The sequence below is a fragment of the Zonotrichia albicollis genome, chromosome 35 (assembly GCF_047830755.1).
Source record: "Zonotrichia albicollis isolate bZonAlb1 chromosome 35, bZonAlb1.hap1, whole genome shotgun sequence".
Taxonomy (NCBI): Eukaryota; Metazoa; Chordata; class Aves; order Passeriformes; family Passerellidae; genus Zonotrichia; species Zonotrichia albicollis.
The window spans coordinates 1330142-1353416 of NC_133853.1; the positions used below are offsets into that span (position 1 = coordinate 1330142).

At 47.3% G+C, this 23275-nt stretch overlaps 1 protein-coding gene across 1 annotated transcript; it reads left to right on the forward strand.

Moving 5' to 3' along the window:
- Nucleotides 1-5357: 5357 nt before the first annotated feature.
- On the forward strand, nt 5358-21532 carry LOC141726440 (olfactory receptor 14C36-like). The gene is made up of 2 exons (XM_074531345.1): nt 5358-5371; nt 20731-21532. The coding sequence occupies exons 1-2, from the start codon at nt 5358-5360 to the stop codon at nt 21530-21532; spliced, it is 816 nt and encodes a 271-aa protein (XP_074387446.1).
- The last annotated feature ends 1743 nt before the right edge of the window (nt 21533-23275 follow it).

Sequence of the window (23275 nt, forward strand, 5' to 3'; positions counted from 1 at the left end):
ATACTTGGTATAGTGTAGCGGATTTGAAAGATGCTTTTTGGTCCTGTCCTTTAGAGGAGGGATGCAGAGACTATTTTGCCTTTGAGTGGCAAGATCCAGACACAGGGAGAAAACAACAATTAAGGTGGGCAGTACTTCCACAGGGCTTTACTGAATCCCCGAATCTTTTCAGTCAGGCTTTAGAAAGAATTTTACAGGATTTTGAAAGACCAGAAGGAACTAAACTAGTACAATATGTAGATGATCTATTAATTGCAGGAGAGAATCAGGAGCAAGTGAGAGAAGCAACAATCAGTCTGTTGAATTTCTTGGGAAAGAAAGGCCTAAAGGTTTTGAGGGCTAAGTTACAATTTGCTGAAGAGGAAGTGAAATATCTAGGTCACTGGCTGAGTAAAGGAACAAAGAAATTGGATCCTGAGAGAATATTGGGAATACTAAGTCTACCTTCACCTAATACCAAAATGGAGATATAAGACAACTCTTAGGGTTGTGGGGATATTGTAGATAATGGATAGATGGATATAGTGAAAAGGTGAAATTTTTGTATGAAAAACTAACAGTCAATACAATTAAATGGAACCAGGAGGATGAAAAACAATTTAAGAATTTGAAAGATGCTCTAATTCAAGCCCCAGTACTCAGCCTACCTAACTTAGGTAAGCCTTTTCAATTATTTGTAAATACAGCTGAGCAAACTGCTTATGGAGTGCTCACCCAGGACTGGGGAGGAGACAAAAAGCCGGTGGGGTATTATTCAAAGTTACTGGACCCTGTTAATCGGGGATGGCCAATATGTTTGCAAGCTATAGTAGCAACAGCTCTTCTGGTAGAAGAAGCAAAGGAAGTTATATTTGGAGCTCCCTTAACAGTATATACCCCTCACAATGTTAGAAGCATATTGCATCAAAAAGCAGAGAAGTGGCTCACTGATAGCCGGATTTTAAAGTATGAAGGTATCTTGATACATTCCTCTGCACTGGAACTTAAAGTCACTCCAGCTCAGAACCCTGCTCAATTTCTCTATGGGGAGCCAGCTTAAGAACTTGCTCATAACTGTGTGGAATTAATCGAAATACAAACAAAAGTAAGACCAGATTTAAGTGAGATGGAGCTATCTATTTTATCAATGGCTCATCAAGGGTGATAGAAGGGAAAAGAAATTCAGGATAAGCTATTGTAGAAGGAGAAAATATGTCTGTAATAGAACGAGGAAAAATAAGTTCTAGCTGGTCAGCTCAGGCTTGTGAATTATATGCCTTATACTGAGCTTTAGAACTTTTAAAAGATAAGGTGGGCACTATTTACACAGACTCAAAATATGCCTTTGGAATTGTACACACATTTGGAAAAATCTGGATGGAAAGAGTTTTGATAAACACTCAAAGGAAGAAACCGATCTATCAGGAGTTAATAATCAGAGTGCTTGAAGCCCTGAAAGAATCTAAGAGAATAGCTGTAGTACATGTAAGAGGTCATCAATGAGCGTCAAGCTACTTAGTGAGAGGAAACAACATAGCTGACCAAGCTGCAAAGGAGGCAGCCTGTAAATTAAAAGAAACTATTCAGCTGAACACTATAGTGAAAATTCAAGAGGAGCTGCCAAAAAGTTATAGTACTCCAGAGGAAGAAAAAGCTATAAAAAGCTTAGAAGCTAAGAAAGAGATGGAAAAATGGGTACTACCAGGTGGGGGAGAGATTTTACCTAAGGCTTATGCTAGAAGGATTCTAAGCCAGTTACACCAACGTACTCATTGGGGAACAAGAGCCTTATGTGATAATTTTTAAAAATATTATGGATGTATTGGAATTTTTGAGCTAGCAAAACAACACAGGGGTGTTTGACTTGTCAAATAGTTAGCAAAAAGGTAATGAGACAAGCTTCAACCGGCAGTATAAAAATAGCCTACTGACCATTTGAAAGGGTTCAGGTAAATTATACTGAATTACCAAGGGTGGGTAGATGGAAATACTTGTTAGTATTAGTAGATCAACTAACTCATTGGGTAGAGGCCTACCCAGATGCCTGAGCCATGGCTAAGTTTGTAGTTAAAATATTGTTAGAACAAATCATTCCTCAGTTTAAGGTTATCAGGGCCAATGATTCTGATCAGGGCTCCCACTTTATTTCCAGCATCATAAAAGCAGTAACGCCATGGGTATTATCTGGGAATACCACACCCCTTGGCACCCCCAGAGCTCTGGGAGGGTGAAAAGAATGAACCAAACTATAAAACAGCAGTTAATAAAATTAATGATTGAGACCCAAATGTCATGGGTAAAATGTTTATCTTTAGCATTGCTTAATATAAGGACACTTCCAAATGCAGATACGGGACTTTCTGCATGTGAGATGCTTTATGGAATGCCTTACTCCCAGGAAGTACCCCAAACATCAGTAATCATAGCCGATATGACTAATCAAACATACATCCAGAAGATGGGACATGTCCTAGAACTAAGGGAGGAAGGAGTAATTGCTCAATCAGCATGTGGTGGTTTGACCAGGAAGAAGTGGGAATTCTGGCATGCTGTGGTCAAACCAATGGGTGCTCGGATTTTGATATTGGCACCTGGTGTGGCCAGTGGGGTTTGGACACACCTCCGAGAACACACAGGGGTTAAAACCAGAGCTTCGGCCCAGGAGGCTCTCTTGGGACTTCGAGGGAAGGAGCACGGATCGCCCTCCCTCGTCCAGCTGTGGCTGCTGGGCAGGGGAGGGGCAGCCATGTGGTAGGCCTGGGCCTGGACAGAGATGGGGGGTGAGGAGGCCCTTGAGGATGGAAGGGTGGAGGAGCCCCAAGAGACATCGGGCAGCCACCCCCCCCCCCCCCCAGGAGAGAGAGAGAGAGAGACCGCCTGCAACGACGGAATGTGATAGCAGCCGGCCCAGGAGGAGAAGGGAGGGGAATGCAGCGAGAAGGTGCCTGGCCGGAGCAGTAGCGAGAGTGGGAGTGCCGGAGATCTGGGACAGGCAGAGACTGAAATTTTTAACCCCTTTCTTTCATGATTGGGACCTCGCAAAAATGCTGATCCTCCTCGGAATAAGAAGAGAGATAAGAGATGAGATAACAAGGACCTGGCCCCGTGGGAAGTGAAGAAGACTGGCTGAGTGGAGAGAGAGATGTTTGGACTGGCATTTTGGCTGGACTTTTCTTGTGTAGCCATAGACTCAGTTTTATTCCTGTGACACAGAGACTGCATTTAAGGGGAGGCAGTGCCTCAGAACCAGGAGGTTCATTGTGGGGACCCCTCGGCCCCAGGGGGTTGGGAAAAAAGGGGGGGGACAGATGTCCCAAAGCAGAGACTCTGCCTTTTTGCAGTGAGAAAAGGCATCCTTAAAAGACAACCCTAAAAGCAGCTCTGGTCCATGCACAGTGGTGAGAGCACTGGGCATGGAAGGAAGATGTCACAAGCAGCAAAAGGACTTTCCGGGCGGTGCCGAGTGACATGGAAGCACACAAGGTTTCAGCGTTTTTCCAGGGGAAGCCTATGGTGCAAGAAGGACTCCTCTCCTCTTCATGGACTGAAGTTTGAGTATTCTAAAGGGTGGTGCCAGACTGGGCAGTTGGTGATTTGGGGGAATGTATCGGATTGGGAAATTTTGGTGGTGGGGAGGAGGAAAGTGTTTTTTGTAAGGTTTTCAATTTTTTCCCTTATAGTTTTTTTCCTATTTTCTTGTAGTTTAGGTAATAAAGTTTTCTTTATTTCTAAGCTGGAGCCTGCTTTGCTCATTCCTGGTCACATCTCACAGCAGACACCAGGGAGAGGGTATACTCATGGGGGCACTGGCTCTGTGCCAGGCCCAAACCATGACACAGCGCCTCTTGGATTTAGCATACATCAAATAAAACCAGGTGACTTGGTGCTGATTAAAAGCTGGAAAGAAGAAAGTTTGTCTCCTAGGTAGGAAGGTCCATATTTAACTCTGCTGACCACTGATACTGCTGTCCGAACTGTGGAAAAAGGCTGGACACACGCGTCGCGGGTCAAAAGACCAGTGGAACCTCCAACAGAGACGGAACCACCGACAGAGATGCCTGCTAAATCCCAGTGGAGAATTGCATCTACCCCTGGAGAACTGAAAATCAAGTTAAAAAGAGACTGATGTATGTCACGAAAATGCTCCTACCTTAAGCTGCAAAACCAATTGTACTCACCAGAGGTACAATGTACTACTCCAAACCGTGTTATCCATGGGGTTCTTTTAAGTGCATAGAGTGTGAAGAATTTTGGTATACAAACCTACCAAGGGGACAGATCCCTAATGCTCTCTGCTGTAATTGTATGAAAGAAATAGAGAAAGAAACTGACAAAATTTTGTGGGCTGCAGTAAGGAAAGGATATATTAAAACAGGAGATAAAGATTGGTAGAGAACTTGGGTACACAGAACAAGAGCAGGAATTGATTTGCAGGAAGTACCAAAGGCCAAATTAGAAAAAGTAGAGTGTGACAAGGGCAATTGGATACCAGATGAATATCAAATTAAAGCAAAAGAGTGGCAGGAAGCCAAGTATCGCTGGAAGAGGGGGAGGCACATACACCGACCCTGTTGTAGTTGCACATCCCCCGAACTCAGGGGCCAATTGGCCTAAATTAAAAAGAATCAGGCCACAACCACAATAAATAGAGATCTGAAGGCTCATGAGGCAAAAGGCAAATATAAAACAAAAGATATCAGTGACTAAATCCCAAGGTATAAACTCTGCTACCGAAAAGATCTATATCTCGGCCCTTGGATGCAACCCAAGGGGCCTTGAGAGAGGTAGAGAGTTAAATGCCCTGAGGATTATTTCACTGTATTGATCATTGCATCCCAGGCAATGGGCCTTAGTAGCCTCACTCCTGAACTCCACATAATCCATGAGCGAGCTGCAGGATCCGAGCCTCTTGCTCCAGCTATCTGTGACAAATGCAATCACACTGTCTGGTTCGGGGGAAAAATGGAATCAATGTTCATGACACATTCCCATGTTAGTGAAGTGTGCTATGACCATAACCAATTAAAGATGTGCACTATGGGTGGCAAATTATACGGGGTTGGAGAAAATTTAAAACATGGACTAAAAGTTTCTCCCAAAGATAGACCCATTTTAACCAACCTTCTCAAAGATGATGATGAACGAAGTTGTTAGTGATATGCCAAATTCTTTTGTTTAGCAAAGGACAGAGAAGGAAGAGACCCAGAAAGTAAAATATCAGAAGCAATTAAGTGAACAATACAGTTAGAACAGCAGTTTGGTGATTGGGGTCTTCTGACTTCAAATAAGAACCTTTTAGTAGATCTAATGCAAGAAATTGCCACAGAATTAGAGTTATTCAACTGTTGGATTTGTGGGAGATTAAAATCAGCCGAAAAATGGCCATGGAGAGGTGAGAGTCTAGCTCCAGTGCAATTTCTAAAATACAACCATATTCAAATTTCCAAAACATTGAAACAGCCTGAGGGATGGATTTTAAATTATGAAATAATTGGGACCGTTTGGATCAGCAGGGAGGGGAGAAAATATACTGAAGTGGCGGGGTATACTCCCTGCATGTCTACTTTAGCTGTAAATTCAAACAATAATGCTAGAACTTGGCAGCCAACACCTCCTGCTGTATACTGGAGCATAAATAAAGAGAAAAATTGCGAATGGAACAACAAAACAAAGTTGTGCTGGCATAAAAGTCCTGGAGCTAACCCTTACCAATTCCTGGAGACCCTAAGAATATACTGAGAATAACCTGAGGCTGTAAATGACCCATGGAAAGTCCCAAATAGTATATATTGGATTTGTGGGCAAAAAGCTTACAGTGAACTGCCCTGTAGATGGAAAGGATCCTGTACTGTAGGGATTATACAACCCTTCTTCTTTGTACTACCAAAGTCCAAGAGTAACCTGTTAGGAGCACTCTTATATGAAAACCTGAACAAAGAAAAAAGAGAATTGAAACTGGAGTTTCCAAGAGCAGGAAGGGACCAAAAATGGGGAGAAGAAGAGTGGCTGGCAGAAAGAATAATAGATTATTATGGGCCAGCCACTTGAGCTCAAAAAGGAAGCTGGGGATATAGGACCCCAATTTACCTGTTGAATAGGTTGATTAGACTGCAAGCAGTGGTAGAGGTAGTCTCGAATCACTCCTCAGAGGTCCTGGACTTGTTAAGCTGGCAGCACACTCAGGTGCGGGCTTTTGTGTATCAGAATTTAATAGCCTTGGACTATTTGCTCGCCGAAGAAGGGGGAGTGTGCGGGAAATTCAATGAGTGGGAATGCTGTGTTGAGATTGATGATTACGGAGAAACCATCCAAGGTTTGGCAGCAGAGATCAAAAGGGTGGCTCATGTCCTTGTCCAAAAATGGAATTCCATTCTTCAAGCCTCACGGTGGGACCAGATGCTTGGAGGAGGAGCTTGGTGGAAAAAAATAGGTTTCCTGACATTGTGCTCATTGGCTGGGTTATTGTTTCTACCTAGCCTTATTCCATGTTTTATCCGACTAATCCACTCAGTTATTCAAAGCATGCAGATTGCAGTAACCGACTTGGAATTGGCTATCGGAGAAGCTGGTCGATTTGAGAAAAGAACTAAGATAACAAAAAAAAAAAAATGAAATTAAAGAAAAGAGACCAAAAATAAAAAGCTTCCAAAGTTTTGGCCAGATTTCAAGCCCAGACACGAATGAGTAAGGTAAATGAAAATTTATACAAGCAGAGGGGGAGCTGTCAGATGCAAAGCTGTGTTTCGTGTCAGGTACAAACACAGGCAACGTGTGTATTTGTGATTGCAATATGTGTGGAGACTGACAATGGGATAGTTGCGAATTCTAATATTAACTGAGGAAAATAAAGCATGGAAAAAGGCCTTTGAACCTATCTTTTGTTTGCAATTAACCCTGATTAATTGAGGAATATTGGAATTAAGGTGTTAAAGAGGTTGCTTTTTGCTTGCATTTAATCCATAAAAATGCTCTGCAATAATAACCTTTTGAAGTATAATTTTAGATTAATACTTGTATCGTTGAAACTACAACATTGGAATATATAAAAAGGAAATATTCTTATCTAACGCCTTATTAAAGGAGAGAAAAACAGCTTGAGAAAGGAAGATGGCCATGGAGCCCCGCCTGGCCTGGGCATTGCTGCTGCCGCCCTCTGGCAGCCGTGCCCTGGGGCGGTAGCGTGAGGCAAGGGCCGGGCTGAGCCCTGCCGGGCCAGCAGCCCGTGTGGCCACAGCGCCGGCAGCGCCACTGGCAGGGAGCTGTGCCGCTGGGGCCGTGACAGGCTCTGTGTTCACAGGGATGGCCGGGCGGCACCTGAGGGGGAAGAAGGAAGAGCTCCGGCTCATCTGCGCTGGTGAGTGAGGGCAGCGGGCTGGCAGTGGGGGCTGCCGGGGCAGCTGCAAGCCTTGCCCCGGCTGCAGAGGGCTCTGCTCCCTGTGTGGACCAGGGGAGGCGTGGGCAGAGCACACGGAGATTTCAGGGCCACCTGGGCGATTCATGGCCAGCACCTTCGGGCTGCTCCCGTTGGTGCCTGCACCCTCCTGGCCATGGCTAGAACCGGCTGAGATGGCCCTGGACGGGGGCCTCTCCTCGGCTCCCCGCAGATCCAGGATCTGACCATGGCTCTGTCCCTCTCTCTTTCAGCCCTTGAACACCTGACAGTGGACACCAGCAGTGCCATGTCAGATGCGGCAGTTGAAACATTGTATGTCCTCCAGGCACTGCAGAGTGGGCGATATTCCGTTATCCAGAGGCTGCAAGACCAGCTCTACAGGGCATGGAGGACACGGCCTCATCTGTCAGGGGTTGGCTAGCTGCGCCAGGGGTTGGAGCTCTGCAGAGAGCTGATCCCAGAGACTCTGTCTGCTGGGGACACCTGAGCCAGCAGCAATTTCCCATTTCTTTAACATTGTTCTGTTCTTCTTTTTGTTTTTTCATTATTATATGAATATAGGGTGTGGTATAATACACAGACTCCCAGGAGCTTTCTTTTGCTGCCCAGGGTCTTCAGGACATAGAGGATGAAGGGGAGAAGGGTACCCTGGCTCAGCAACCTGCCCAGGTGTGCAGTGTTGCAGGGGAAATGGCCAGAAGTCCCTTGGCCTGTGGTGGTTCTGCTGAAGCCTTTGTGCTGGTGACAGAGCGGGTGGGCAGGGGCCAGAGCTGTGGGGACCTCTGTGAGAGTGGTGCCCAAAGATGGCCACAAGCCCTGTGCCAGGCAGGAAGCGCCATCCGTGTCCTCCTGCCCGTGTGCTGCTGGCTGCCTTGCTGAGGGCTCCCAGGTGCCTCTGGATGGGGCTCCTCTGGAGCTGCTGTGGGGCTGCGGCGCTGCTGCCGGGCAGCTTGGCCAGGCTGGGGCAGAGCCTGAGGGGCTGGGGCGCTGGCAAGCCCTGAGCAATGGGCTGTCAGAGGCCACAAGCCACCCCCCTGCAGCTGCCTGCCTTGTTCCCGCCAGAGTTGACTTGCAAGAGGGACCCTGGGCACTGTGGAACTAACAGCATCAGTGTTGTTGGAAACCCAAATGCAGGGAAATCTCAGACCTTTGGTCTTGTCAGCAAAGCTTAGAATTAAACATTTGATAAGGATTTGATCGGAGACCTTGGAAAGGGCTTCCAAACTTAGGTGCTAGAAGCGAGAATGTGGATTTCTAGTTTATTATAGCAGAGACACGGGGAGGAGTGTTGAAGTGGAGGAAAGTTTAGAGTTTTAGTGCTGAAGATCTAGAAAAACTAAAAGTAGTTACAATGGTAAACAAGAAGCTTAGGATGCAGTGCTGTGACTTTGTGTGTCATAACGCGATTGGCTAAGGAAGCTTACACTGTAGCATGAGTCACTAAGACAAAATATTGAAGGATTGGCTGCCAAACATAAATATTCTTGTTGGCAGTGTCTTCTTGGCCAAGAAATCCTTCAAAGCTCTTGTAACTACAAGTCTTGCGGGCCTTGTGAGCCATGCAGTGCAGATGTGAGCCAAACTCACCCTTCCTGTCTGTGTAGAAGAGAAGAAAAAGCAATGGCATCATCTAAAAAACTCGGAGGTCTGCTCTCTAGCTCATTCCAAACTCCCTCAAATCTCCCAAAGTGGGATTTAGCTACAAAGAGATGACAAGGACTCTTAGTGCTGGCTCTTTGACTCCACAGCAGCTGCTTTAGAATCTTTCACATGAGCCTGTGTAGTCATGTGCCAGAAATGTATCATTTGGAGAAACTTTCCCAAGTGACTTGCATGGAGGTTTGTTTGAAGGGTATTTGAGGAGAAAGGTTCCCAGCAGAGGTCTGGGCTTTGGCCTGGCTGTGTCCCCTGCTGATTGTGAAGTGTGCCATCAGCTGCAGGGCTTTCTGGGCTAAAAATATCATCAAGTCACATGGACTTGCTCTTTTAGGCCTCTAAGAGCTGGACCCAATTTCGGGGCACATTTGGAGACATCATCTGTGGGTGGATGGACCACCTAGGATTTTCCCAATTGCTGGGAATGATTCTCCAGGTCCCTGGTGTAAAACGGGGCTCCCCAGCAACTGCGCATCTGCAAGATGATAAACAATTGTCTTGGTTTGAAGAGAGAGGTGTCTGCTAATGAAGGCAGAAGGCTGCTCTGAAATGGAAAATGTAAATCCCCTCCCTTCAAATATTCTAATTTAGAAATTCAAATGCTCTAAGGGAAAGATATGGGGATAGGACTGAGCCTGAGAGCCGGGCAGCGTTTGCTGATGCTCTGAGCCCTTCCCAAAGATCCTGTGCAGACTGTCTTAGACACCTGGGGCAAGGGATTCCTTCCAAGCAGGGCCACTTTGGCTGGGCTGGGGGTGGCCCCAGGGCAGAAGGCAGTGTGTGCAAGGGCCCTGGGTGGCACGCTGCAGCACGGTCTCTGTGCCATGGAACGGAACCCGGTGACCAAGGGCCCTTTGTGACACGTGGGAAATAGAAGCTTGCCCGGCTGCTGGGAATGCACAACGGGGCACAACGGGACAGAGCAGTGCTGTGAGGAGCCCCCGCACAGCGCACCCGTTCCTGTCTGACCTGGAGCCTTTCCGAGGCATTCTTCCTTCAGCTGAGCTCGAGGCCAGACCACAGGACTTGGTGACCTGTGGCTACCTCGAGGCTTCTCTTCTGCAGGTGTCCTCACAAATCCAGTCATTATCATGGAGCAGAGAGCCCTGAAAGCGCCCAAGGTGGCCTGGGGGAAAGAGGAGGAAGAAGGCCCTGGAGCTGCCCCAGCACATGAAACCAAAGCGGTTTCATGATATTGCGTGCCGCATTTCTCCCACCGACCCCAACAACATGGTGACCCGAACGATGTGATACCGGTTACAGCGACCACGGGGGATTGGTGAAGGAGTTCGGGTCCTGTCGCAGCAAGGAAGGCAAAAAAGCACCACTGAAAACGGGGGAGGTGCTGCGCCCTGGGTGACTTCAAAGGAAGGCCTGGCTGATATGTGCTGCTGAGACCTTGTGGGGCTGTAACAGCACTGACGTTTTTAAAATGGAATGGCAAGCAGCATTTGATTTATTTACTTGCTTTTTTAAAAAGGGTCAGGTTAAGGGCATAGATTTGCAGAAAGAGCTTCATGGGTTATTAGCTTACGGGTATACACAGGGATTCTTTCAAAATCCTCACACAGTCCATAAAATGAGTGGAGAAAATTGGGAGATAAGCTGTGGGAGGCTGTTTTAGATGATAATAAAACTGCAAAGAATTTAGGGAAGTTATGGTGAGTGGTGCATAATGAGTTAGTACAATATCAGGTGGATAAAAAGGCTGCACAGCAAGCTACTGCGGCTCATGGTAAGAATAAAAGTTATGGGGATTGGTCAGATTGCCCATTATCCCTGCCACATCCACAGTTATCTTACCACCAACATCGGCTCCTGCTTCAATATGTTACCAGTTGGGGGCATGGGACATACCTGGCGAGCCTGCCAAGCAGCTACCGTCTGGTGTCACAGTTGTCGCTCAGATACCCACAACACCGGAGCCTGCTGACGCTGCTCGGGAAACGGGAGGCCCAGTGCGACCAACAGCCGCCACGCCCAGACACAAGTAGCAGCTGTCAACACCTCAGCCCAGCCCCCCTTCAACCACCTACCGCCGGCAGCCTCAGGCTGGACGTGGCAGCCTCAGTAGCGGTAACATTGATGACCACCCAACCGGAAAAGGTCCTGACTGGAATAAAGGGACCAATCATCATTGATGGACAACCTATGGGAGCTTTGCTTTTGGGGCGATCTTCAGCTACCATGATAGAATTATTTCTTTTAACTGGGGTAATAGACGCTGATTTTACTGGGGAAATTTGTATTATGGTACATACTCCTTTTCCACCGATACAAATCGAGAAAGGACAGAGGATAGCTCAATTAGTCCCATTGGAACAAATGACTAAAACGTTAACCCCTCATCAATCACAGTCCAGGAAGGAACGGGGGCTTTGGCTCCACTGGAGGACTTACTCTGTTAACAATGAACTTAAATGATCAGCCAAAACGTGCTGTATTGATAGAGTATTAGGGTGACAGGCAAACCTTGGAAGGTTTATTAGATACTGGCACAGACTCCAGCATTATCAGCCCGGATTGCTGGCCCCGCAACTGGCTGTTACAGCCAACCACAGTGGCAGTTACCAGGGTTGGAGGCTTAACGCTTGCAAGGAAATCACCCATGTTATCAATAACTATCGACGGAAAAATTTTACGGAGTGTTTTCTCTGTTGTGCCTTTGCCCCCTACTGTGCAGTGCCTCATTGGTCGGGACATTTTGGCTCAAATGGGGGTAGTGCTGACAAATTAGTTCCCTTTGGGCTAATGGCCATTGCGTGGACTTTCCCAGTCCCACTCATTTGGAACATAGACACACCAGTGTGGGTTAAGCAATGGCCATTAAAAAGGGAAAGTCTGGAACAAGCACATGTACTAGCACAAGAACAATATGAGCAGGGTCATTTACAGTTGTCATTAAGCCCATGGAATACCCCTATTTTTATTATTAAAAAGAAGTCAGGAAAGTATCCTTTGCTACAGGATTTACGGGCTGTAAATGAACAAATGGAGCCTATGGGAGCCTTACAACCAGGTTTTATCTAACCCAGCCATGTTGCTAAAGGACTGGCCACTGTTAATTGTGGATCTGAAGGACTGCTTCTTTACTATTGCTCTTCACCCTCAAGACACTTGGAGGTTTGCCTTTACCTTACCAGCTTTAAATAGGGAAGAACCAGACAAGAGATTTGAATGGCTTACTCTCCCACAGGGGATGCACAACAACGCCCCCTTGTGTCAGCTGTACGTTGACAATGTACCTTTGTGACAGGCCTGGGCCGAAACAACCATTTATCGTTACATGGATGATATTTTATTTGCGCAGCCGCAACCTTTTACAGGTCAACAAATTCAAGAAATACATAAGGTCCTGGAACTACATGGCTTGGTTGTAGCTCCTGAAAAAATCCAGTTATCTGCACCCTGGAAATATTTGGGATGGACACTTACTGATCAGGTTGTTACCCCCCAGAAATTGCAATTGAATATTAAAATACATACATTGCATGATGCTCAAAAGTTACTTGGTGATCTGCAATGGCTGTGCCCTACTGTGGGCATCCCAAATGAGTTGTTAGATGAACTTCGACCTTTATTAAAAGGGACTGACCCAGCACAACCTGTCCATATAACCTCTGAGCAGGTTTAGACACTTCAGCAGATATTGGACTGTGTGACACAGGGCAGTGTCCGAAGACAAGATCATAACCTCCCCATACAACTGACAGTTTGGTGTGGAACTAAATTTTTACTGGGTGCACTCATTCAGCAAAACAGAAAAACAGGGGAGGCATGGGCCTTAGAATGGATATCTCCTCCACTTCACCAGCATAAAAGCCTTCTTCAAAAAATCGAAATTTTGGCTGACTTGCTTAAGAAGGGTCGTGAACGGGCATTACAGATTGTGGGAAAGGAGCCTGATCAGATACGGATACCAGTGATGAAAGATACATTGACCTGGTACCTGGTAAACAGTATGGAATTACAAGAGGCCCTGCTGGGAGCTGGAAGCGTGATTGCCACTGATGATATTCCCAATATAGCATTGAACTGGGTAGGACAGTGGGGTTGGATTCAATGCCCAAAAAGATCACAGAAAGCTCCTGTCGGATGCTATAACAGCCTACACGGACACAGGAAGAAAGTCAAGAACTGCTGCAGTGACCTCGCAGGAATAGGGATAATGGCACCATCAAATTCTCCAGGCTTCCAAGTCGGATACTTTACAAACAATGGAGCTATTGGCTGTTGTATGGGCCATGATGCCTTTTTTGGGGCCCCTCAACATAGTGAGAGATTCTTTGTATGTTGCAGGAGTGTGTGAGAATAGAGGATGCCTCTATAAAAGAGGTTCAAAACAGAAGGTTACATGAGCTGTTTATTCAGTTACAGAGGGCGATTAAGCTGAGAAAACATCTCTTTTCTGTTATCCATATCAGAAGTCACAAATGGGATATTAGTCTGGGAGAGGGAGATGCACGAGCAGATAAGCTAGTCTCCAATTCCCAGGCAGACTATGGCCAGAGAGGCACATTCCATGTTTCACCAAAATGCAAAGGGACTCCATAGACAATTTCAGATATCTATGGACGAGGCACGGGCAATAGTCAAAGCCTGTCCCCTATGTAGTCATCATAATGGGGGCTGCGGGTAAGGTCTAGGAGTTAACCCAAGAGGGTTGTGTACAAATGAGACCTGGCAAATGGATGTCACACATGTTGCTGAGTTTGGAAGGATGGAGTATGTGCATGTTACTATAGACACCTATAGTCATTTTATATGGGCCACAGCACAGTCTGGTGAGAAAGCTGGACAAGTGGAGCGGCATCTCAGCAGCCACTTTGCTGTAATGGGAGTGCCACAGTGTATTAAGAGAGGTAATGGGCCTGCCTACTGCAGCAAAAGAATAAAGCAGTTTATGCAAATGTGGGGAATAGAACATGTGACAGGCATTCCTAATTCCCCCACAGGGAAGCAATCATAGAAAGAGCTAATGGTACCTTGAAAAGATATCTAGGTAAATACAAGGATATTAGAGAACCGCAAGAAAGATTGTTAAGGTGTTTATTTGTTTTAAATCACTTGTGTGTTTTTGGGGAAAGCAAGGTTACTGCTGTAATTCGCCACTATGTACAGGAGAAAGAAAGTGTAAAGCAGGATGTATGGGTAAAATACAGAGATCCCAAAACAGGACAATGGCAAGGTCCTGCTAAGGTGTTACATTGGGGCCGCGGATATCTTTGTGTCTCTACCCCTACAGGATCCTTATGGGTACCTGCTAAATGGACCTGAGCAGGTGTATTAGATGGAACCACCAGAACTCCATCAACTGAGCACAGAAGACCATCAGTGAGTAGAGACAAAGCTGTTGATCATCCTTCAACCAATACTTTTAAAGCTGAAAGGACAGTGTAGTTTGGCTATGGACCGAGCGATTGATCGGTGTAAATCCTTAGATTATATACTAAGCCTGCTTCAAGCACTTTCTACGTTTGAATTTAGAGGGCTTAGGAACCTAGCTTGTATTGATTGTCATAATAGACAGTGTGCTGCATGGGTATTGTTCTTTTGCGGGGGCTGTCAGCAAAGTAAGTGGGTACATAAGACTCAATTACCTGACTTGTGGTGCAGGAACTGTGGATTTTATTGGCAGTTGGGCTCCTGGCAAGCAGAACTTCAGGCCTTTACAGGATTACCTGGCCGCCAAGGGTTACAGTTGTATGAATCACCAGAACAGAAAATTATTGCATGGTTTAGGTGGGAAACCAGCATTTAATTAAACGTGCTTTGGGACAGTCCAAGTCGCATATTTTACAGACTAAGTGCGGTAGGGGTATTCCTCTTTCACAGACAAGTATAACAGGTCCAATTTCTGCAGATCAAGATACGAACCAAGTGTGGGACAATTGTCTGAGAGACCTAAATAGGTTAAATCTGAGCAGATCAAGGAGAAAGAAGGGGAAAGGAAAGAAGAGACATTCTTAACGACTTGTGGGAAACATGTTTATCTCCCAAATGTGTGGCTGGTTGAAAGCAGCGCCTGGGGAAACCAGGGTAATGTGGCACATTTATGCTGTTACCTTGCTAATTCTCACCCTCTTAGCAGACAGCGCAGATGCTGCCAGAAAAGTGAAAACTCATCATGCATGGGCCCCACCTCAGCCTAAGACTAACATTTGGGTCACCCTGCTAAACTTAACTAACCAGGAGGCTATTTGCCTGTCGTTATTTTCTCCTGGTAACCCATTTACAGCTTGCTTGGTTGGGCTACCAGCAGATCCCTGGCCATGTTCCTCAAGTCTACCCACCTTCAAAACTAACAGTCTCAGGACAAGTGTAGATAATTGGGACCAATGGTTTCTCACTTCCCCATAGCACCACAGGAACCCCAAGAATTGGAGCTGTTAGGTTCAGTGATGGCAGATGCAAGTATTAATTTTAACCATAGAAGCCAGCTTTCAGCAAAAAAACCATTCCACTATTGTAACTTCCAGCATGGCTGTGTATTGTAATGCAACAGCTTGGTGCAATTATACCACAGGGAAAGTGTCAATCACATCAAATGACTCTATTCAATTGCCAGCAGGTTACTTCTTAATCTGTGGGGACCGTGCTTGGCCTCGTGTCCCATTGATGCTGCGCGGGGGGCCATGTACAATTGGACGGCTGTCTCTGCTTACACCCAATACGTCCATGATATTAAACATGAGCCACCGCCGTCATCGACATAAGAGAATGATCCATGCATTTACTGCTGACTGTAGGGACGATGTAAAATTTTGGTCCCCAGGGGCCATAATTGCAGCATCCTTTCTGGCTCCAGGGATGGCAGCTGCAGGTGCCCATGGTGCCCTAAAGAAGTTGGGATGCTGGCTTGCAAAGCAAACCAATGCCACCTCTTTGGCACTTTCTAGCCTTTTGCTTGATGTTGATTCTATTTGTCATGCAACGCTTCAAAATAGAGCTGTGATTGACTTTCTTTTACTCGCACAAGGCCATGGCTGTGAAGCATTTGAGGGCATGTGTTGCATTAATCTTTCTGACCATTTGCAGTCTCCATCCATACCCAGCTTGCAGAATTGCGAAGGTTAACTGGAAACTTACAGATAGAATCAGGTTTTGGTATTGATGGATGGCTCTCATCGTTAGGCCTGGGATCATGGTTACGTTCTGTTGTTAAAGTTAGCATTATAGTGGGCATTATAGGTCTGTTAGTAGTGTTAATTTTGCTGTGTTTTTGCATGTGCTTACAGAACATGGTGCAAAGGATGATTTCTCCTGCATTTAATCAGACTATGCTTGTCCAACAGAAAAACAGGGGAAGTGTGGAGAGCTTTGTGGACAGTTGGCTAGCTGAGAAAGGTCACGTCGACATAATGCCACTGGTTAAGCTTGAAGGGGACAATATAGGAGTCAGTAGTCAGTGTCCAATGACAGGCAAGGACATTGTGCCCTTGGTGAAACAACAGGATAGGGGAGAACATCTTTGGCAGAAATACGAAGAAAAGTTTCAATAAAATATCCACAAGAATGCAGAAGTAGGTGTAGTTGGCTGATAAGTAACTAACCAGTAGTGAGCTTGCCTTTGCAATATGTATGAGCCTAATTAACACTGACATAAAGATGTGTGCCTATCAATAAAGCTCGATATTTGCTGATCACTCATATTGCATGCCACATTTCTCCTGCCGATCCCAACATTCTTATTATTCTTTCTTTTAGTTGCTATTAATAAACTTTTCTTTATAAACTTTTAAAGTTTTGAGCCTGTTTTGCCTTTCTCCTAATCCTATCTCACAGCAGGAAATGAGTAAGTATATTCTAGTGAGTGCACTGGTAATCAGCCAAAACTGAACACACCACAATAATTGATGCATTTGCCAAGAAATCTCAAATTGGAGAACCAAAACATAAAAGGAAACCTTCCTGATGAACTGCATGAGAGCAGAGGAAAATCAAGGCAGAGGCATGGTTTTTCAGGAATTGCTTGACCCTAATGAGCCCCGTGGTGCATTTTGACCTGAGCACTGGAACCTCATGGCCTGAGAGGAGATGGCACAAACCTTTCCAGAAGGAAAAGTCAGAGGAAACACCCAAAGTGTCTCAAAGCATGAATGGGTCATACTGAGGTCCATCCTCAACACAGGCTCCTCATGGACTCCTTGGAGGAGAGATTTGCAGACCAGGATGGCACAAAAACCTCTAAGAGACTCAGTGTGGAAAGGAAAATCCTTAAAAGTACCTAAAAGTATCCTTAAATCCTCAAAATACCTTTAAAGACCTTGAGTACCTCAAAGTATTAATGAGCACCACTAAGTTTCAGTACAAAGCTCTCAAGGGACTCGTTAAAGCAGATAATTGGGGCCATGATTGCACAAACCTCTCACAGAGTCTGTATCAAAAGGAAAACACCAAGTACCTTAAAATAACTGACATACCCTGAAGTATTAATGAGCCCCCAGTGAGTGTTGTTACTGACAAAGCCTCTCCAGGGACTAATTACAGCAGATAATTGGAGGCCATGATTGGACAAACCACTCAGAGACTCCAAGGCAAAAGCCAAACCCAAAGTCCTTTGAAAAACCTGCAGAGAGGCTCCTGGCACAGAGGCAGCTCCTGGCAAGGGCAGTGCTGCAGAGAGACAGCTCTGGCCAGGAGCAGCTCCTGTGCACAGCCCAGCAGGGCTGGGGCACTGCCTGCAGCCACCCCAGGCACAGCACAGAGGCACAGAGGGGTTAAACTCAGCCCGGTCTGGGAGCACAGAGCAGAGCTCACTCAGGGCTCACCAGAACAGAAATCAGCCCAGGTTTGAAACAGTCATTCCCTGGCTGTGGGAAGAGAAGCTGCTGTTCCTGCAGGGATCTCCTGAAGCTGGCACATCCGACAGCTTTCAGGACCTTTCAGGAGGACTCTCAGAGCTGCTCCAGGGCAGGGCTGTGGCCCTAGGGCAGGGCTGGCTTTCCCTGCTGCCCCAGCCCAGGCACAGCCCAAGGCAGCTCCTGTTGCCAGGCTCTGCTGCAGGGCTGAGCAGCCGGGGCTGCAGCCAGGCGTGCCCAGGGCTGTCCTGCAGAGCAGGGTCCTGCAGCCCAGGGTGCTGTGCTGGGACAGGGACTCTGCTGCCTGCCAGGGACAGCTCTCAGCCAGCCCTGGCAGCTGCTCCCAGCGCTGGAGAGAGGCTGTGGAGCAGGGCAGGGGCTGCTGCTGAGAGGGGCTGGGTGGGGCAGGGTGCTCCCAGCTCCAGACCAGCCTGGGCACAGCTCCAGAGGGCATTTCCCAAGGAAGGTAAGCCTGGGATTGATGTAAAGATCAGGAGCTTTCCTGAGAGTGTTTCCACTTTCCTACTTGGAGAAGGATGGAAACGTTGGAGGGATGACAAAAGATTTTTTCATTTTATACATTTTTCATATATTTGTAGCTCTCTAAATTACTAATATATAGTTACAATACTATAATCCTTACTTCATTAAACTTTTGAATCTATTAAACCACTCTTATATTCTTATATAGCTTTAATCCTGAATTAAATCTAGTATGTTTCCTTACCTTTCTCTTAATAACCTGACTGTCTAAATATATTCCTAAAATGATGTATAGTCCTATTCTTTTATATAGTCCTGAAATACTATATAGTCTTCTCGGAACTGGACATATAGGAACATTTTGGGTTTTGAGAATGAGCAGAATATGAGCAGTCATTATAAAAAGTGAAGGCAAAGAAGCCCTTGGACCTACTCCAATGGGTTGAGCCAGGGGTGTGTAACTGGAGCAACTGAATCTCCTATTGGATGTTCCTGTTAAATATCCTAGTTAATCAATCTTAATAAATTGTTGAAATCAGGGACTGGGTGTGACCCATCCCCACTGGGACACCCGGAAGCTTCCAATTATTGTCTGGTTTTTACTTTACTGTTCTAACACTTGTAGCAAGGGTTTGTTTTTTTTCTCTCTTTGGATTATAGACAACAGGGGCATGAGAGAAGCAGAGCAGGAATTGTAATCCCAGAATCACAGAACATTCCGAGTTGAAAGGGACACACTGGATCATCAAAGGAATGTTTGAACATTTACAGGGACTGCAGAACTGTAAATTAAGCTGGTCATTCTCTCTGCTGGGAGCCTCCCAAAGGGCCCTCAGCCACTCCTCAGCCCTGGACAGCAGCAGCATCACCTTTGCAGGGCCCAGCAGGGCTCTCCTGAGCTGCCCTTGCCCAGCTGCACACAGAGCCTGCCCCAGCCAGGGCCCTGCACACAGGCAGGTTTCTGTAGGGCCCCGGGGCACACAGGCTGGGATGGGCTCTGTGAGCGCTGGCAGGGACAAGGCTCCTCTCAGGAGGGAATGTCCAGGCCCAGGGAGATGCTCAGGGAAGGAGAGGGGGCTGAAGAGAGCATTGCTGGGGGCAGGATGAGGGCACTGTTGGTGTGTGGGAGGTGCTGGGCACAGGTGGGGACGGGAACACTGTCCTGAGTGCCCGGCTGTCTCTGCCCTGCCCTCTTAGGCACAGCACCACAACATCTTCTCTTGGTTCTGCAGTGCCCTGATATTGTCACTGTTATCTGCTGCTCTCAGGGAGGCTCTGGCATTTGCAGCAGCTGAGTCAGGCTCTGCCCTAGGCATTCCTGCCAGGCAGGGGTGTGTCCATGGGAATGGGATGTCCAAGCTTCCCTGGCACCTGTGGGGCTGTGAGCAAAGCAGTCCATGGGAAAGGGGAATGAGCTGAGCCCTATCCCTGAGATCCCATCATGGGCACAGCCAGGGATCTCCGTGCTGTGCCCTTCCAAGCTCTGAGTTGCCCTCCTGGGTACAAATCTGTGCCAGAGCCTCTGGGAGTTCCCTGAATGTCCCACGGGGAAGGGCTGCCAGAGCTGAGGAAATGCTGTTGGGTTTGCCAAGGGAGCCGTGAGTGTCCTTGGCACAAGGGGGTGCTGAGACCTTGCCCAGAGACCTTTAGAGAGGGTGAGACATTCAGGGATCCCTCTGCTCTGGGCAGGGTCTGGTTTATCCCAGGGTGACCCAGGAGTGTGATTGTGCTCTGATTGCAGCCAAAGGTGCAAAGGCAGTTGGGAACAAGCTCATCCAGCCCCTCACCTTCCCTCAGCACAGGGAATACTTTACCTCTCACATCTCTCAGTGACAAACTCTGAGTGCAGCAGAAATGCTGGGGATTTCTGACTTCAGAGAGCTAGGAATGATGTGTGGGTAGTAAAAAATTCCTTAAACCAGCTCCTGCCATCCATGTCCTAAAAAACTAGGAGTGCAGATGCTACCAAGCCTGTCTGCATTAGGAGTGATTCCCTTGAAATATACTGAATATCCAGCCTTGTCCCTCTGCCAAATGGCCACAAATCCAGGGCAGTGGGGCAGGGATGGTTCCTCAAGAGGCCTGGCTGCTCCTGGCACACTCAGCCAGCACAACTGGAGCTCAGGCAGGGATCTGGGTGAAGGTTTTCCTAAAGCAGGAACAAGGGTGTGTGAGTCCCAGCCGGACAATCTACAGGGAACGTCCCAGGTTTGGCTCAAAGCAGCCTCTCCTGACTTGTCACTGTTTTTTCTCCATGAACAGGTCCCAAGTCCAGCCTCAGCAGATGTCCAACAGCAGCTCCATCAGGCACTTCCTCCTGCTGCCATTGGCAGACACGCGGCAGCTGCAGCTCCTGCACTTCTGCCTCTTGCTGGGCATCTCCCTGGCTGCCCTCCTGGGCAACGGCCTCATCATCAGTGCCGTAGCCTGCGCCCACCACCTGCACACGCCCATGTTCTTCTTCCTGCTCAACCTGGCCCTCAGCGACCTGGGCTCCATCTGCACCACTGTCCCCAAAGCCATGCACAATTCCCTCTGGGACACCACGAACATCTCCTACACAGGATGTGCTGCTCAGCTCTTTTTCTTTGTGTTCTTCATCTCAGCAGAGTATTTCCTCCTGACCATCATGTGCTACGACCGCTATGTGTCCATCTGCAAACCCCTGCACTACAGTACCCTCCTGGGCAGCAGAGCTTGTGCCCACATGGCAGCAGCTGCCTGGGCCAGTGCCTTTCTCACTGCTCTTGTGCACACAGCCAATACATTTTCCCTGCCCCTGTGCCATGGCAATGCCCTGGGCCAGTTCTTCTGTGATGTGCCTCCAATCCTCAAGATCTCCTGCTCACACTCCAAATCCCTCAGGGAATTTGGGCTCATTGCTGTAAGTGCCTCTTTAGGACTTGGTTGTTTTGTGTTCATTGTTTACTCCTATGTGCAGATCTTCAGGATTGTGCTGAGTATCCCCTCTGAGCAGGGACAGCACAAAGCCCTTTCCACCTGCCTCCCTCACGTGGCTGTGGTCTCTCTGTTCCTCAGCACTCTCATGTGTGCCTACCTGAAGCCCCCGTCCATGTCCTCCCCATCCCTGGATCTGTCACTGTCAGTTCTGTACTCGGTGGTGCCTCCAGCCCTGAACCCCCTCATCTACAGCCTGAGGAACCAGGAGCTCAAGGCTGCAGTGAGGAGACTGATGACTGGATGCTTTCAGGAGCATTAAATTGCTGGCCAATTTCTGCAAATCACTTGTAATAAAAGTCATCTTTGATATTTTGTGTTGGTTTGGTTGTGGGCTTTTTTATGTGGCAATATTTTTCTTTTGTTTTAGTTTTCTCATATTGTCCACAAAGAAAAGTCATTGTTTTTGCCATTTCTTATTTTGTTTCTCTCCACTTTCGCTATGGCCACAGACTGTGTCAATGAGGGGCTGCGCTCTTGGTGACTTTAAAAGAACTAAAGGATCTTCCAGCAAACTTTTCTCTTTGTTGTCGGCTGCCGCCAGCCTGGTATAAATTAGCATTGACTGCATTACTGTAAAAGGCTGATCAATCACTTTATTATATTATCTTATACTATATATTTCTTAAGAAACTTATCCTCTTACAAACAGTCCAGTACAGCATTGACTTAATTGGTGAATGAATCTAAAACCCTATTACTAGTGTCTAATTCAGAAATCACCATTTAATAAACTTATGTCTATAACTCTTTCTACATGTACACAATAAGTAAAACAAATAAAAATAATTTTTTTTTCTTATTCTTTTCTCTAATCTTCTCACAAGTTTCCGCAAGAAAATACCTAAGAAAGTCATGTCTGCTGCTCTCTATAGAGAGAGCTGTGGCTATACCCCTTTTGTTCCCTTCTCTGGACCTGTAGCAGCAATGTCTGTGTGCGGAGCTGGGGGCAGGTCACTGCTGGCACAGCATCTCTGCTGGCCACACCATTCCTGAGCCAGGCCAGGAGCCATTGGCCTTGGCCACCTGGGCACACTGCTGGCTCATGTCCAGCCTGCTGTCCATCACTCCCTGCAGGTCCCTTTCTGCCTGGCTGCTCTCCAGCCACTCTGTCTCCAGCCTGTAGAGCTGCAGGGGTTGTTGTGGCCAAAGTGCAGGACCCAGCACTTGAACTTGTTAAACTTCAGCTTGTTGCATTTGGGCCCTGGATCCAGTCTGTCCAGAGCCCTCCTATGCTCCCACAGATCAACACTCAGATCCAGCTTGGTGACATCTGCAAAGATGTCCTTGGTTCCAAGCGGCCCCTCAGTGTCACAATGGCCTCTTGGTTACACCAGGCCCTGCACTGTCACAATGGTCTCCTTGGTTCCATGGGGCCCAAAAATTTGACAATTGTCTCCTTGGTTCCATGGGGCTTCATAGTTTCACAATGTCCTTGCTAGTGCCACAGCTCCACAGTGGTCCCCTTGGTTCCATGGGGCCCCAGGATGTCACAATGGCCCCATGGTCACATGAGGTCCCACACTGTCACCATGGTCTCTGTGGTTCCACAAGTCCCCTCAGGGGAGTCACAATGGACTCCTTGTTTCCATGAGGCCCAGCAGTGTCACAACATTCTTCCAGATCCCTTGAGGCCCCCTCGTGTCACAGTGGCCCCTTGGTTACGCAGGATCCTGCAGTGTCACAATGTCCCCTTGGTTCCATGAGGCCCTGCAGTGTCAGAACGGCCCGTTGGTTCCACTGGGCCCTGAAGTGTCCCAATGGTCTCCATGGTTTTGCAGTGTCAAAATGGTGAAACCCCTTGGTTACACAAGGCCCTGCAGTGTCACAATGGCTTCTGTGGTTCCACGAGGACCCAGAGTGTCACAGGGCACTCTCTGCTTCCATTTGGCCCCAGAGCACCACAGTAGACCCTTGGTTCTATGGGGCTGCAGGGTGTCACCATGGTCCCCTTAGTTCCATGAGGCCCTGCAGTGTCACAATGGCCCCAGAGTGTCCCAATCAT